The following is a 17,230-nucleotide window of genomic DNA, read 5'->3' on the forward strand; positions in this document are numbered from 1 at the left end:
TGCCCCTCCCATAGCACGCACACCTGCCCTATGTCTCTCTCTCTCTCTCTTTCAAATAAATAAAACAAATCTTTAAAAAGAAAGAAAGAAATGCCAAATAGAGAGATCAAATGAATCTTGAAGTTTCATAAATTTATATAACCAAGCATGCATATAGTTAGCACACAGACCTGAAAGTACCCCAAGCACAGAGAGTGAGGCAGCTCTGCTACTTTGCAAATGTGGTACTTAGTATCTCTAAGCTAGGACCACTTCTACAAAATGAGGATAGTATATTCTCCATCACGTTACCTCAAGGATTAAATGAGATTAAGTCTCTAAAGTGCTTGGCAGAGTTTTTGGCACACAGTTTTACTATCCTTAGCACAAAAATAGTAGCTATTATTAGCAAATGTGGTCATTGCTCTGTGACCTCCAAAAATATATTTTTTAATAGAAAGGATTTAATGGACTGTTTTTGCATTATCTAGACCAAAAAAATCAAGAGGCTATGTAAAACTTTTACTTTTCAGTTGATTAATATGGGACTGTGTGGTTATAATTCTTGCATTTTACTGTGATTTGCAGGAACTTGAAATAAAGTGCTAATACTATAATTATAAAAGCATTACTAGATTTGAGTTTAAAAAGAAATTTTTATTGTTTTTCACTTCATCATTAACTGTATTTGGCTGGAATGTAAAATGTATTGTAACCCTTAAGTGAACAAAATAACAGAAACCTGGACCTATTCACGTAGATATATATTCAGTGGCGGTGGTGGAGAGAGAGACAGTTCAAATCTTTGGGGATTGGGGCACCTGAATGGCTCAGTCAGGTAAATGTTTGACTCTCGATTTCCACTCAGGTCAAGGTCCCAGGCCTTAGAATCAAGCCCTGGATCAAGCTCCAGGTCAGGCTTTGCACTCTGTAGGGAGTCTGCTTCTCTTCTTCTCTCCCTCTGTCCCTCCCCACCAACTCTTGGCTGTCAGGAGGACACACACACTCTCTCTCTTTCTCTGAAATAAATAAATCTTTAAAAAAACAAAAGCTTCGAGGATAGTTCTCTGCTAACTTATTCCAATCATTACAGTATGGTATAATAATTGTAACATTGGGAGCAGGGAATTATATTGTTTTTCTCTGTGCCATTTGTCTGTTTTATCTGAGAATAGAATAATCTCCCATTATCTGCTTGAAAATTGCTGCACATTTTCCTGAAAGTCCTGGACTAGCGACATTATTCATCCCCAGAAGGATCTGTGTACAGTGTCTGGCATAGAGAGGGTCATGGAGAGTTACACACCCAATGGAGGAAGTCTTAATGTCTGATATTATAAAATAGCATATTGATTTCCCTTTCTTTCCACATAAATCAAAGAGATAGTAGCCATCTTTCTCTGGATTCCAAAATTTTAGTGCAGCCAAGACAAAATTTTTCTTCCCCTTTGCCATGTGTTGGAGGGATTTTTAATTGGCAATCTTTGGTGTATATGGCCCAATGAGCAGACTGACTTCTAGATACTGGTGTAAAATATTGCTCTTTCAGAAACTGAAATTGGAAAGAAAAGCATCCAAGTTTGAATGATCAAAGTCTGTCAGTGAAGACTCGCATCAGCCAAGTCTGTTTCCCTCTTCACAAGTTAGAAGGGCTCTCTCCTCAAGCCTTGGACCTGTGTGTATGCAATATACAGTCCCATTTTTAGCATAGTATGTTTGTTCTTTCTGCCAACCATTTTAGGAAGCTCAGCAACTTAACGCTGCACAGTTCAGAAGTCCATATGGGAGAAATATGTTGGCGGCCCTCGTTTCAGCAAGGCAGCAGGGGCTCTGCAATTTTTCACATGAGGGGAGTGAAGGAGTAGATCAACATAATCAAATGTTACAGTACCAGTTAGGGATTGTTGATTGGCTTGCAATAGAAGCACCACATTCCAGAAATACCGTAGAGGGTGGTAAAGATCTAGGGGTGAGAGTGCCTTGGCCAAATAGCCCCAACATAGACATCCCCCACCTTCAGTCTGGATGCTCAAAACAGCACCCAGCTCACCCTGGAGCAAATAGTCTATTTTTTTTTCCAAAAGCAATTCAAGGGAACAACTTCACAGATTGTTATCTGGCATCTTGAAATAGGTTATCCGCCCCCCCCGTGTCAATTTTACAGTCTCAGAAACTAAATTCCACTTTCCTTTAACTAAAAAACACTGCTTCTACCTGTCTTAAAAGTGTGTATTGGTACGTGGGTCAGGTAGCAGACACTGGAAACCATCTGGCAGAAGGCAGCAGTCTGAAATGACTGAAATGCACGTACCAAGCCTGTTCGTGTCTCCTGGTTATTCATTTTTCTTGCTCAGTCAGAATGGCTGGCAATCCACAGTTGTGGGTTGAGTCAACTGTTGGAAAGCATGTCCATGCACAGTTCTCAGCTCCCCCTAGCCAGCTGTCCCCCATCATTTCAGGGGAGGTTTTTATACCCATTTGATACTGTGTTGGAGTAAGGTCAGAAGATGGTGATGCTCATGCCACATGGGCCCATAGGAGCCATTCATGTAAAAAAGGATCATGCTCATTCAGTTAATGCTATTTGAAAATAAGAATGCAAGTAACTTACTATCCACATAAAATGACTCTTCCCTCCAAGGTACTTCTGTGGTTTGAATTTTCACAGGGTGTTGTGTGTGGTTGAGCATATTTGTGTGACACATTTTCCCTCATGGGTGTCTGTAACACATAGGAGAGGACCAAGAAACTACATTTTTATCTTTCTTTCATAAACTTTCATTTTGCCAAGGTTTCGGATATATTTTTAATTCTTTTGTTTTTATTTTCTTCCAGTGAAATCATAAGTTCTCTTAGATGCAAGAACCATTTTCACTTTATAGGATCTCTCTGATAACATTTTGTTTGTTTGTTTGTTTGTTTAAAACTCATTACGTTGTTTTAGAGAAATGACAGATTCACTGACCATTTCATGTTACTGAATTAAAGTGAGCGTGCTATTTAGAAAGCCTCTGCTCTTTGGAGCTTTGCAAAAAACAGTCTTTTATGCTTTTTCTTTGCGGCTTTACTTATAGTTTTAATCTGAAGTGTTGTTTCATTTTTGCCAAATCAGCAAATAATCAATGCCTTTAAATTCTCTTTTCTTTCTCCTCTCCAACAAAGTAAAATGCAAGTATTTAAATATATCTTTCCACACAATGCCAAACACAAAGGAAATGTAAATAGATCGCTGGACTATTTCACATCTGCCAGTGAATAATTGTTGGATGCGTGCTGATTAGGCATAATTTTTTTTTTTTAACCAAGCTTTTAATTAGACATCTGCACTGGGTCACACAAATGAAATTATAAAATGTGATTAAGAAGTCTTTCATTCTTGTGAGAAATAACGGGCTCTGCCAACATCTTGGTATCCTTTTGCCCATAGTTATGGTGTTGGAATCACCCACTGCTTTTGTAGAAAATCAAGGAACTTTGGGCGAGGCCCTTAGAAGCTTGTCATTTACCTGTTTAATGGCACCACAGAGGTTTCCCATGCCTCATAGGGGAGCTTTCCACACTCCCACAAGATGTGGGTACTCTTAAAGCTGCATCTTAGACGTGATGTTTTCTGATTTTTCCATTTGACATGAACAGATACTAGACTGAGGAAAGTGAAATGGCTTAACCAAGATCCCACAGCTATTGAAATAATTTATACCAGAGCCAGTGTTTTGGGATGGTTAGTTTCATGGGTTGCAATGCCCTGTCACCTCTCTATCTCAGCATTCTCAAAACCTTCTTCCAAGCTGTTTTGGAGGACTGGTGAAGTTCACTGAGCTTCCCTCAGTGGATTCCCCTGTTCACAATGATTTGCTTCATGGCTTGCCTCCATTAATTTAACTCATCAAAAGAATGTTGTAGTTCATCTCTCCGTTTTCCTATTCAGGAATTAAAGATATTTTGCCCACCGTTCCTATGATATGAGGTACACAAAGGAGTCCTTGAGTCAGCATGTGTCCTGGACTGTTTGAAATTCTCAACATTTGTGTGGCAGTCTTGAGCTCGGTTTTTAAATCTCACCTAATCATCAGTGTGACTTTAGAGAAGTTATGTAGCTTCTAGGCTTGGTTTTCATACATATAAAGTATAGGTCACAATGCCTATTGCGTAGAGATTAGGTACGATGGGGTTTGTAAATGTCAGATGAATATTATATGTATTAAAATGGTAGTCACTATGGCCACAGATTATTCAAGGTGCTATTAATTTGGTTAAATGGACTGAAGAACTAAGCCGTCAGGAAGACAAACGCACAAGGAGAAGTAATTAATAGACAACAATAAGAGGTGGCCAGAAAGATGGTCGGAAAGTGATACTGCTCTCCATGGGTAATTGGGAGTTTGTTTGGGACAATGCATGGAAAGAATCAGGAGGCTGGCGAGGACAGAGTATGTACAGGGCTATGGCTATTTGCCTGGACAACTGAAGCACAAACTAGTTTAAGAAGAGGCAGGAGATGATGAAAATATAGACTGAGAACCTTATACTCTGTGCTAGGCTATCTGGACTCCATCCTCTGTCTATGAAGAGGCACTGGCGGATGTTAAATAGAAAAAACATCAGCGAAATAGTATAGAAGATGAGTTGCCAGGGAAGCAGGTGGAGGCAGAGCCCAATGCTTTGCAGCCAGTGGCACTAAATGCCCTTGACCTGCAGAATATTAACACTCTCTTGGTTCCTGAGCCAATACTGACCAGAAGAGGGGATTTATTAAGAATCCCATGTACCCCTAGAGGTCTGTCTGGGATAAGATTCGGTAACTCCATAATCCCACGGAATCATGTCATATGTTAGGCTTCCCTTTCCTACTTCCCGTGTTTTTTCTACTATGACATCAGGAAGACCAGCTAAGAGACTCGCAGAAGTTCATACAATATAGATGGTAAGATTCTGACCCAGGTGGTGGAAGTAGAAGAAAGGAAGGAACCAATTGCAGACATAGCTAAGCAGTAGATCCAGACAAAGTCTAACCTTTGTCTTAGTATTTCAGAGTGAAAAAGCTACCTTAGAGATCATCTGATTCACTCTTCTCTTTTTATCACGTGATGCCTTGTCATAGTAGTATTTGCGTATAATAAATATTTGCTGAATAAATTAATGAATAAATGAAGGATAAGACCCAGAGATGGGTTGACACAATTGATTATTGACATATCTAGCATAAGAACATAAATCTCTTGATGCCTAAATCAGGGTTCTCTTCATATGCCACACTTGGTTTTATGGGTTATTTTTAAGATTTTATTTATTTATTCATGAAAGACACAGGAAGAGAGGCAGAGACATAGGAAGAGGGAGAAGCAGGCTCCCTGCAGGGAGCCTGATGCAGGACTCGATCCTGGGACCCTGGGATCACACCCAGAGCCGAAGGCAGATGCTCAACCCCTGAGCCACCCAGGCTTCCCTGGTTTTACAATGTCAAAAAAATAAAATAAAACATTATCAGAACCTTATTTTAGTGGCTCAATTCCCTTCATTTTCATTCACAGTGTAACTCAAAATGTAGCATATCAAAATGAATAAACTAAGACTCTTCTGAGGAAGGCATTTTGTCCATCTCTTATACCTTCATAACCTAAGTATTTGTTTTTTTGCATTTCTGCATAATGGGAGGATGTTTTTAGTAATGCCAACTGCAGGAAAGATGTTTAAAGTCAGGAGAACCGTGGAAGGTTCAGAATTTGCTAGGTGGAATCTCTTCCATTAATTGGCTGTTTTTAATAACTTTCACTCTAAAGAGACCATTGGGGAATTCTAGGAACTACTTTAAATTATTCCAAGAGAATGATGTTTCTATTTTATGAGAACAGAAATAAAGGAAATAGTCTTGATTTTTAAGCAAAAAAAAAAATAGGTATAAGGAAAGACTTTGGGGCAATAAATGACACAGAACCCTTTAACAGGTTCATCAAAAAACCTGAGAAAACAAGACAAAGGTCCATTTATTTCCTTAGGTATTTCCCTCCAGACCTTTGTCATTTTGTGACATTGCTGAGCATATACCAAGAGCCACACATGTGGATATTCTAAGTTCTACCTACTACCCCCACCACTGCTGCCACAGAGTTCAGACTATCCAATCTTTCCACCCTCAGCACATTTATATTCCAGAAAAGAATGAGGAATCCAAAGATACTTTCATGAGTCACTAGTCTTTCCCGCTGGGAAATAGCATATTCAGTTACTAGGATGAACATATCTGTCTTCTCAAATTTCTGCAAGCAAACTGCCAAGTAATTTAATAAAATTCAGCAGTTTCCTTTTAAAAATTTGAACTATGTATTCTTTGTCATCTTTCATATATTTCTATTTTCCACTCATTATCGGTAATTTGTTTAAAAGTTTAATAGATGTATTTATAGATGTGACATTATGATAGTTCTGTACCATTTACAGAACATTTCATAGATACCTCTTTTCTCCAGGGTAGGTACAACAGATGTCAGTTATCTACATTTTGTAGATGAGGAAACTGATGTTGAATGACTTGCTCGAAGAGCAACCCACAGAGACCCACCTTCAATTCTGTTTGTCCATCTAATATACCACAATGATTCACTTTGGAGAATGAACTATATTGAGGGCAATTATTTTCAATTTACTTGAAGTACTGAATAGCACACCCTCACAAGTACGTGCAAAAATTTATTATGTTTGGGGGGGAGTTGTAGAATAAAATGAGAATGAATATTCAATATTATAATAAAATGTCCTACTACAACAAAATTATATATTATTATTATTATAAAAACACAAACACAAAAGATTCAGAAAGAATGACAGGTCAGTCAAATCTTATTGGCTAGAGAAGAATGTCAAAAGTAGTCATTTTTCAATATAGAGTTCATGTTATTGGTGGGATGGGAGTAGTGAATGAAAATTTTTTTCTTTTAGCAAAAATTTCGGTGCTTTGGAGAAAACAGAGGTTAGAAACAATAAGGCAGCAAAGTTAGCCATGAAATCTGTTCTAGTTTTTCTCTAAATCTTTCTATCCTTTATTCAAGATAAATTTATACTGAATACCCAAAGAGTTCTAAACATAGTAATATTATTCTATTTATTTTGTGAGGAAATCTTGGAATAGGTAGAAAACTTCCACAAAGGAATGAAGTCAGAGAAGAATTAGTACTCACAAATAGGAGATACCAGCAATCGGAGCAGGAATAATGGAAGATATCTTTGAAAAAGCGAAGGAAAAGATGAATCAGGTGGGATGGAATTACACACAGAAAAGAATTCCCCTGAGGGAGGAGGAAGAACAGAATTCAAGTAAAAGGCAAGGAGCAAGTTGTAAATTATGAACAGTAAAGACAATGGCATCACAGGAATGGGATCTTACTGAGTGGTGGAGACAAAAATAAGTTGGAAAGCTTGCTGGTGAATAGTGTTAACCGGTATGTCTAAAGATTGAGTAGTTTGAACTTACTGGAGGAGACTACAGGATGAGAATGGAATGTGAAGGAAGTTATTCTTGTCTGGTCCAAGATGGTGGTTAAGGAAGGTAGACAGCAGGTGGTAAGTGCCAGAGGCTAAAAAGGAAGCTTCTGTACACCACAGTGACTCAGCGAATGTGGGAACAGAAGAAAGAGGCATAAAAATAACTGCATTTTAGGCAATGCTTTATGAAAAAGTACCCCATTTTATCCAAAATGATGAAGTACTCAAAAGGTATCCTGTCGTGTCTTTTGATTCCCATGACTGAGAGACCAGTTATCTTGGAACACGTGTTCATACAGACCAGCAGTTTTCAACTTCTGCTTGATCAGACTGGCTCTCCTTCACTTGCACTTTAAAAGCTCTTGATTGAGAATCAGGTCTTTATGAGACCAGCCCTGTTGGAGACATCAAGCTCATCAGTCACACCAAATTTGACCCATTGGCCCAAGGTCAATAGCCCTAAAACATCTGGCCCCAATGTACCTTACAGGCAAGATGGCAATGAAAATATGTACTTGGCTTCTGAAAGAAATGCAGCATTTTATTTTTATGGAGAACCTTTCCTTGGTAAAATTAAAAGTGTTTTCACAAGCATGATCTCATTCTCACAGTAGCCATGTGAAAGAGGAAATGGAGGAGATATTTTAATTCCCATTTTATAAAAGAATAAATTGAGAGAGGGAAAGAGCAAGTCACTCTCTTCCCAATTCTCCCCCTTAAATAGGCCAGCAGGGCTTGAACTAGAGCCAGTTTTCCTAATGACATCTCTTTCTGTGCTCTGAATCCAGTCTATCCCAGGACTTGGCATGGCACTGTTGGATGGCATGGACCAGGTGGCTCATATTTTTATTTCACAACATGTAAATGACATTCATGCAGCACAGTCAATAAATATCCTACCCAATTAGTTCTATCTGAACAGGCAAATGTTTGCTTACAAATCCATCTACAACAATTTGGCATGTCACAATGTCTAGGCATCTCTATACATTTTTTAGAGTGAGCAGTTGAGTACCGTCAAGTTGTTAGTTTTATCCTGTGATAACTGACCACTCATCTTTTCATTCAGAAAGCTTCTGCGTAGCTCCATAAAGATAGCACTGTATCACTGCTTGCTTGATGACTTGAAAAATTGCTCTGAGTAGAAAATATCCATAAATTTTAAAAGGCAGTCTTACCAAGAACCACAAATAGTTCTCATTCTGTTTCTAAATAGCAAGATCACATTAAAACTCAAAAATAGATAACATTAATCACTATAATTCAAATAACTACTCTCTAGACCTGGCAGGGAACCTTGAGAGCTTAGTTCTTTTTTCCTATGAATTTCTGGCATAGCGTGCTTGGGGGTTGGGGGAAGTTCGTTAACAGTGATTAAAGTTAGGGAATGCCTTAGGAGAAAATGGCATTTGTTACCTTCCTGTCTTTAATCTGCCCACTCAGAAACCCATATTCAGCCTTGATTATGATTGTGGTGGGAATATCTTGGTGGGACTGTCCTGATTTTATAAAAGGTATAACCAAGGACAGATAATTACTGAAATAGCAATCATCCTTTGCATAACAATTTGCAGCTTATAAACCCTGTCACCTGCATGATCTCATTTATTTCCCATAGAGCAATAAGTTGCTATTATTTTTGTTCCTTGTTACTTGTGAAGAATCTGAGTCACAGAAGATTAAAGTTAGCTTTGAAAGTCACACAGCTAGGAAGTGATAGAGCTGGAAATCAAACCAAAGTCTTCTGACACATTATCCCTATCCCGCATAACGTCGGCTATACCATGCAGCCTCCCAAGCCTACCAAAGATGTTGGATCAAGAATGGAGGTGGGCAGAGAAGCAGTCAATGTGTTTACAAAATATAAAGGACTAACAAAATAGGAAAAAATGGGAAAATGAGACATACTAAAGAGGAAACCCAAATGGCCAATAAACATATGAAAACATGCTCACCCTCACTAGCAATCTGGGAAATGCAAATTAAAACCATGATCACACCCATTAGATCCATGAAAATTAAGTCTGAGAATGCCTAGTATTGTATCAGATAGGAAGCAATGAAAATCCTGATATACTAGAAATGGGGATGTAATTCGATTTGACCTATTTTGTCAGCCATTGGCCATTGCATAACAAAGCTGAAGAAGCCTGTGGTCTATGCCCAGAAATTCTATGCCAAGGTCCACACTTCAGAAAAGCTCTACCATAAGTACACAGGGGCCATGGAAAGAGATTATTAGCAGAATTCTCATAACAGCCAAAAATTCACAAGAACCTGAGCCTCCATTAACACAAGAATGGATAAATATTAAGAAAATAGTGATATAGCCATCCAACAGACACTCTGTTGCAGTGAAAATTAATGAATTAAAGGTAAAGATATCAAATAGATAAATATCACAAATACATTTGGAAGAGAATTACAGAAGATTAGTGTGTATACCATACATGATTGTACAATGATTATAATGATTTTTAAATGTGCAAAACCATATTTGGGGGGATATTATTATTTAGGGATTAAGTGTTATTTGGGGACATTATTTAAAGGTACCTGGATATGTCATAAAAATGTAAAGTGCATGTGAATAATGTAGGGTAGTGATTACCTTTGGAGAGGTCAGTAGGAGGGAGGTGCTACCTGAAGAAACACAACCAGTATGTGTAATGTTCTCATCATTGAGTTGGACACTGGTACACAGTATTTATTATTCTTTCAACCTTGTAATGTGTAAAATAGATTATCATAACTTTAGAAATAGAAGAGGCAAGAAGAGAAGGAAAAAAGTTTGTCTGAATCAGATGCTTCTCTGGGACTCTCAGGTGACCAGACCAGTTGAAAATAATGCCAAAAAAAATATTGTTTTTCAGAGTTTTTATTTTATAATGAATAATTAACATTCAGGGCATTTTTAATATTATAAAGTCAACTTCTAACCAGTGGACTTCTATAACTCGAAAGAGTCTCCATTTGCCCTGGTCTAATGATGAATCATAGTAGCAAAGAAAGGATGCTCATCCCAACTCAGCCCTAACTCCTGCTCCAAAATCCCTGCATTACACCAGCACCCTTTCTGATACACATAACTGAAGTGTGAAGTTCCATCCAACCAATCACAGAGTCTATGACATTTCTTAGAATCACACTTAACCTGGATCCCAGAAAATGTTTGTTTGGCTTATTCTGTCTTTACATCTTTAGCACTTTCAAGCAGGTCTCTAGCATTTGGGCAGAGTGAGTGTTAACCAGTCCGTGTTGTTGAGAGTATCTTACTCAAGAATGTTTTATTCATAGAATTATTTATTTTAGATGCATACAGTGGAGTGATCATTTTATATCAGACACCTAAGAAAAGCTAGAAACATATTTAACTCTGAAAGTTCAACTCTGTTTTTGCATTTTTGATGTTTGCAATTTTATGGGCAAGGATGTCTCAGAATGAGATCCCTAGCCATGTACACTACCCATTTCAGAATTATGCTGATTAATTAATGTCTGTTGAGTTACTTATTTGACAGTCTGTGAAAACATGTCTTTCCCTCATATACTCCCCAGAGTAGTCAGGCACAATCTCAGTTTGCAAGTTCAATTTTCAAATATTATGGTTTTTGAGAATAAAAATATTGATCCATAATATAACCGTTCTCTAAAAATAAAACTGTTATTCATAGATAATTGAAATTTTTAAACAATTGTCTCAAACAAGCATGTTTTCCTGCATCTTAAAAAGAAAATAATGTTTTTCAGAGTTTTTATTTTATAATGAATAATTAACATTTAGGGCATTTTTAATATTATAAAGTCAACTTCTAACCAGTGGACTTCTATAACTCTATGATAATTCATTGGGGAGAGAGGACAAATGCCTTTTTTAAATGATCTGCAGAAATATTAATTAATCTACAATCAGAGAATGAGTCTATGGCAGCCTCCTATTTGAAAGCCAGGGTCCCAAATCCCCTCCATCCTATTTTAGCAATAGTAATACTAATAGTGGTCCACAAATATTGGACACTTACCGTGTTTCAGGCACTATGCCAAACACTTTTCCTATATTATTTTATTTCATCCTCACAACAGCTTTACAAATGAGGAACTGTGACTCAAAGCAGGTAAGTCATTTGCCCAAATCACATATCTGTTAAGTAGTAGGTAGAGCCAAGATATGGACTCAGATCCTGATCCCAGAATCTGTGCTCTTGGCCTTTGCTTGTGTATACACAGAAACTTTGTAATTACATCTTGCCGTAGATGGAGAAAATAAGTGGGCAAAATATTTTCCTCTTCCATAAAAAAGAAAAATAGCAGTTGACTCAGTCAAGCTATACAAAAAAAAAAAGTATACCAGGGCTTTCTAAATTTTCACCCAAGACTTATGACCACCACTTCTCAATAGTTTGAAAATTCTATTGACTGAATTGCACTGAAGATGGAAATGAAGATGAAAAAGAAGCATAGAATATATGCTTCCTCAAGGTACAAATTCTTCTAGACTTTCCTTCCTGAGCCTTTCTTTTTGAACACAAAGATGCTTCTGACTTCCAAGAATGAGTACATAGCATTTTTTTCATCATTTGATCGTTGTATTTGTTGGCAGACCTGTTGTAACCTTGAGTCACCTACAGCGAATTTAAATATTATTCTAATTGATTTTCTCACTGCTTACTGAGAAACCGAGTGCCTCTTATACTAGTCTCATAAATAATTCCATTTCTCTATGTCAACTTTAATTGAACTTACCTCATGTTGTCAATCTCTTTCTTTTTTCCTTGCAGGTGATGTCATTGTCTATATTAATGAAGTTTGTGTCCTTGGACACACTCATGCAGATGTAGTCAAACTTTTCCAGTCTGTTCCTATTGGTCAGAGTGTCAACCTGGTGTTGTGTCGTGGCTACCCTTTGCCCTTTGATCCTGAGGATCCTGCTAACAGCATGGTGCCACCCCTTGCAATAATGGAGAGGCCACCTCCGGTGATGGTCAATGGAAGACATAACTATGAAACATATTTGGAATACATTTCTCGGACCTCACAGTCGGTTCCGGATATAACAGATCGACCGCCTCATTCTTTGCACTCAATGCCAGCTGATGGTCAATTAGATGGCACGTATCCACCACCTGTCCATGACGACAATGTGTCTATGGCTTCATCTGGGGCCACCCAAGCTGAACTTATGACCTTAACCATTGTGAAAGGTGCCCAGGGCTTTGGCTTCACTATTGCCGACAGTCCTACAGGACAGCGGGTGAAACAAATACTTGACATTCAGGGATGCCCTGGCCTGTGTGAAGGTGACCTCATTGTTGAGATCAACCAGCAGAATGTACAGAACCTGAGCCATACAGAAGTAGTGGATATACTTAAGGACTGTCCCATTGGAAGTGAGACTTCTTTGATTATCCATCGAGGAGGTAAGATAAACACTGACTCAGCAATAAAATATACAGGTAAAATAGTAAGACCCTTACAATAATATCATAAAAATAGAAGTTTCCCTGGAGTTGAATGAAATCATACTTTAAAAAATAAAGGTCAATGAATAAGAGAGAAAAATGCAAGAGTCCAGAAAACCGTGGTTTTTTTTTTAATTTTGAAAGTATGTATTTTCCTATCTTTTATTAAACACAAGAAAAGTGGTGCTGTCTTACACATTTATCTTAGTATGAACTTGGAGGGTAACACCTGAATCCCTAAATGTGAGTGGGTTATATTCTAAAAGTTCACTAACGTATACCGGTCGTAGAGATCTCAAACTGGTTTTCCATTGACTTAATTAAGAAATCTGATTCTTCCAATCGAATCAATGCTTTGTGTTGTGCTTGGAACTCCAGGCTAGCAGGTGGGAGCTGGTTCAGCCCTTTTTCTGCGGCAACCAGTTCCTCAAGGTCCTTAGGGGGATTATCAAGATTATATTTGATTATATTTGAACTTGCAAATATAATCTTGATAATCCCCCTAAGGACCTTGAGGAACTGGTTGCCGCAGAAAAATCTTTACGTAGAGTTGTGAATTGGGATGCTGAGGACACTTCTTCCACTACCAGCAATAATTACTCTTGGTGACTTCCATGATTTGAGCAGAAAATTACGGAACAGTTTGGGGCTGAAGTTAAGCGGGGTGTCCTTGGTGAACCATGGACATCGGAGCAGTGAGGAGTGTGTTAGTAATCTGAGCCCAGGGTGTTTCTTCCCTCCTACCTTCTGGGGAAGTGAATGGGGCAAGCGGAAAACCCCTCCTTCATTTCTGTGCTACTCTGCTCTTAACTATCAGTGACACTAGGGAGAGAAAGGAGGGAAGGGCCACGGATAGGATGGATACTTGAAAATAGATATAAAGGAAAAGGCTCAGGCTAAGTCCTGGTTTTCCACTTGCCAGTTCTGGGACTTGGGACACTTGGAGTCCAGGAGCCTCAGAAGCCTCGTCTGCTATATTGGGATGATCCTATTACCTAATCTGGTGGTCCTGTTCTTCATATCGAACAGCCCACAGTAGGTGTTCATTAAATGTGTGTTGAGTGTAAATGAAGCCACAGCAAGGGTGGTTCAGAAGGAGCAGCACTGCAAGGAACGCATGCGTGAAGAACGCACATGTGGCAAATATATATGATTGTCTATTCAGAGCACTAAACACAGCATGAAAGCCCTGTTGGTTTGAAATGCAAATGAAAGCAGTGAAAGCTTGAAAGAAGTACCTTTTATGATTTCCTTGACCCTCCCTGCAGGTGTTTCCACTTCGAGGAAATATTTACATTATTGATTCCTTGTGTGAAAATGGACATCAAATACTAGGCATTTCTGAGCAACGCTCTACAAAGTATTATGTTTCTGTATTAAAAAGGGAAAATCTGAGGGCAGAAGTCTTAAATTTGACCTTCTTAAGGCGTCGTTACAAAATAGCACTTGAATCTTTATAATTAAATATTGACAGTGTATTTTAATTTCTCCCATTGTTTGTGTAAGATTAAAATAAATATTCTTAATTAAAGCCATCTCTTCATAGCATGCAACTGAAAAGCAAATCTTTGTAACAGGTTCTTGATATTAAAAGGTATACTGAAAAGCACTGTTCAGTATATCCACTGTATGATTCATAGAAACAAGTTTGAATGCATATCATATATAATGGCTTTTTTTAAGGCATGGCATAGCGGAAAAAGTATTTTGAAATCATTTATATATGTGTATATATATTTATATATGTATATATTTTTATATGTTTATATATTTATATTTATATATGAATGCCCACTATCCACTAGACCACTCTATCCTTGCTCTTTTTTTTTTCCCTCTACTTTCCCCACCTCTCATTTAATCCTCCAGTGTGTTACATTTTGTTTGCATTTTGCTTGTGTTTGGGGGTAAGGAATTGGTGTTTATTTTGTAGCTAGTGTAGACTACAGAATATGGTGCCCTGTAATGCTTAAAGTGCTTCTGGTCAAAAACTTCTCATGTTTCCCCAAGTTCCCACAATTTGCACTTATCTCTCTGAAATTATAAGGATCTAATATCATGTTTTGGGGATGAAATTTGCTTTATCTTATTATAGGCTACTCATAAGTGCTTAGAGCCTCATTTACATAAGTATAGACCTTCAGGAGCAGATTCACATGCCTGGGTCCTTATATCAGAATTGTGGTTGGTTGTTTGTTTTAGTTATTTACTAGGATTTTTAGTTTTTAAAGCAATATTATACATGGTTTAATTTAATTTTTTTAAACAGTATCAGAAGGTATACAATGAAAAATAATTCTCTTGCCTGTCCCAGACTTTCAGTCCTTTTTTCAGAGGCAAACTTGTTTTTTGAATATATATACTTCCAGAACTGTTGTGGTCTTAACTAGCACATGAATGAATAAATGTAGTATGTTTACTATAAATGATATGATATTATACATACTTATGTCTTGCTCTAAATATCTTGGTTATTAGGGTATATTTCATTTTTTAACACACACCATTGTGGCATAACTTCTATAACATAAAATTCACCCACTTAAAGTGTATACATCAATAAATTTCACTAAAATGATATTTTTGTGTAACAGTCACCAAATCCTTAGAACATCCATCATCTCAAGTTCCCTCAGCCCCAGAAAATCACTAATTATGCTTTCTGGATATTTTTTTTTTGGTAGTTTTGCATTTCCGGAAAATTTTATATGTGGAATCATACAGGTGCACCGGAGCAGCACAGTAGGTTAAACAGCCGACTCTTGGCTTTGGTTCAGGTCATGATCTCGTCATGGTCCTGAGATCAAGGCCACATAACGCTCTGTGTGCAGCATGGTGTCTACTTGAGATTCTCTCTCTCTCTGCCCATCCTGCTGGTGTGTGCACTCTCCCTCTGAAATAAATCCTTAACTAACTAACCAGATAAATGGAATCATACAGTATGTAGCCTTTTACATGGCATAATGGTCCTGTGATGGGACCATTATGGTCCTGATGCTGGGGCATATGTGAGTAGTTTGTTTCTTTACCGCTAAGTAGTTAGTATTCCATGTATGGATTTACCACATTTTTTAATCCATTCCTAAAATGACGGACATTAGAGTTGTTTTCAGTTATCGACGTTCATAAATGATGTTGCTGTGAACACTTAGATGTGTTTGTGCATGCATATATTTTCATTTTTCTTGAGAAGATACCTAGAAGTGATACTGCTGGGTTATATGGCAAATATATATTTAAATTGTTAAGAAATTGCCAGAATGTTTTCCAAAATGACTATACCATTTTACATTCCCACTAGTAATGTATGAGGTTTTGTTTCTGCCCATTGTTGCCCTTAGTTGGTATAGTCAGTCTTTTTGATTACAGTCATTCTAGTGTCTGTATAATGATACCTTTTTTGTGATTTTAATTTACATTTCTCTGTGTTTTTATGTGTTTACCACATTTATTTCCATGTGTTTATTAGCATTCATATATCTTCTTTCATGGCATGACTACTCAATATTTTGCCCATCTCAATATTTATTGGGCTATTTATCTTCTTATTAAGTTGTAAAAGTTCTTTCTGTATTCTGATTACACATCTTTTATAAGATATATGGTTTTCAAATATTTTCTCTCAGCCTGTGGCTTGTCTTTTCATTTTCTTAATGGTTTCTTTTGAAGCATGAAAGTTTTTAATTTTGATGAAGTCTAATTTATCAGTGTTTTCCTACGTGGATTATCATTTCAGTATTGTATCTATGAATTCTCTGCCTGACCCGAGGTCACAAACTTTTTCCTGCTTTCTTTTAGAAGTTGTATAGTTTCAGCTCCTGCATTTAGATCTATAAACCATTTTAAGCTCATGTTTGTGCATAGTGTGAGGTAAGGGTCTAAATGCATTTTGTTGCATATGGATATTTAATTGTTCTAGAACCATTTGTTGAAAAAAATTATCCTTTCCTCTTGGATTGCCTTGATACTTTAATACAAAATGAACTATCATGAATGTGAGGGTTTTTTTCTCTACTCTGTTCCGTTGCTCTATATGTTTATCCTTATGGTAATGCCATACTTCTTAGATTATTTTAGCTTTATGTTAGGTCTTGAAATCAGGTAGTGTGAATCCTCTTTTTCTTCTTTTTCACAATTATTTTGGCTGTTCGAGATTCCTTCCATTTTATGTAAATTTTGGGATCATCCTTTTTATTTTATTTTATTTGTTTTAAATAAAAGGGTTGTGGATATTTTGGTATTGCTCCAAATATGTAGAACAATTTGTGAGTAATTGCCAACCTAACACTGAATCTCTGGATTCATAAATATGG

At 37.3% G+C, this 17,230-nt stretch overlaps 1 protein-coding gene across 12 annotated transcripts in view; it reads left to right on the forward strand.

The window, feature by feature from the left end:
• Positions 1 to 17,230, forward strand: part of MAGI2 (membrane associated guanylate kinase, WW and PDZ domain containing 2) — a 1,329,894-nt gene that overhangs the window by 1,082,463 nt on the left and 230,201 nt on the right. For all 12 annotated transcript variants that reach the window (XM_072791399.1, XM_072791396.1, XM_072791402.1 and 9 more), the window contains one exon: positions 12,237 to 12,875. In XM_072791399.1, coding sequence (XP_072647500.1) covers positions 12,237 to 12,875 — 639 coding nt within the window. The remainder of the gene's footprint in view (positions 1 to 12,236; positions 12,876 to 17,230) is intronic.

This window comes from Canis lupus, chromosome 21, assembly GCF_048164855.1.
Source record: "Canis lupus baileyi chromosome 21, mCanLup2.hap1, whole genome shotgun sequence".
Classification (NCBI taxonomy): domain Eukaryota; kingdom Metazoa; phylum Chordata; class Mammalia; order Carnivora; family Canidae; genus Canis; species Canis lupus.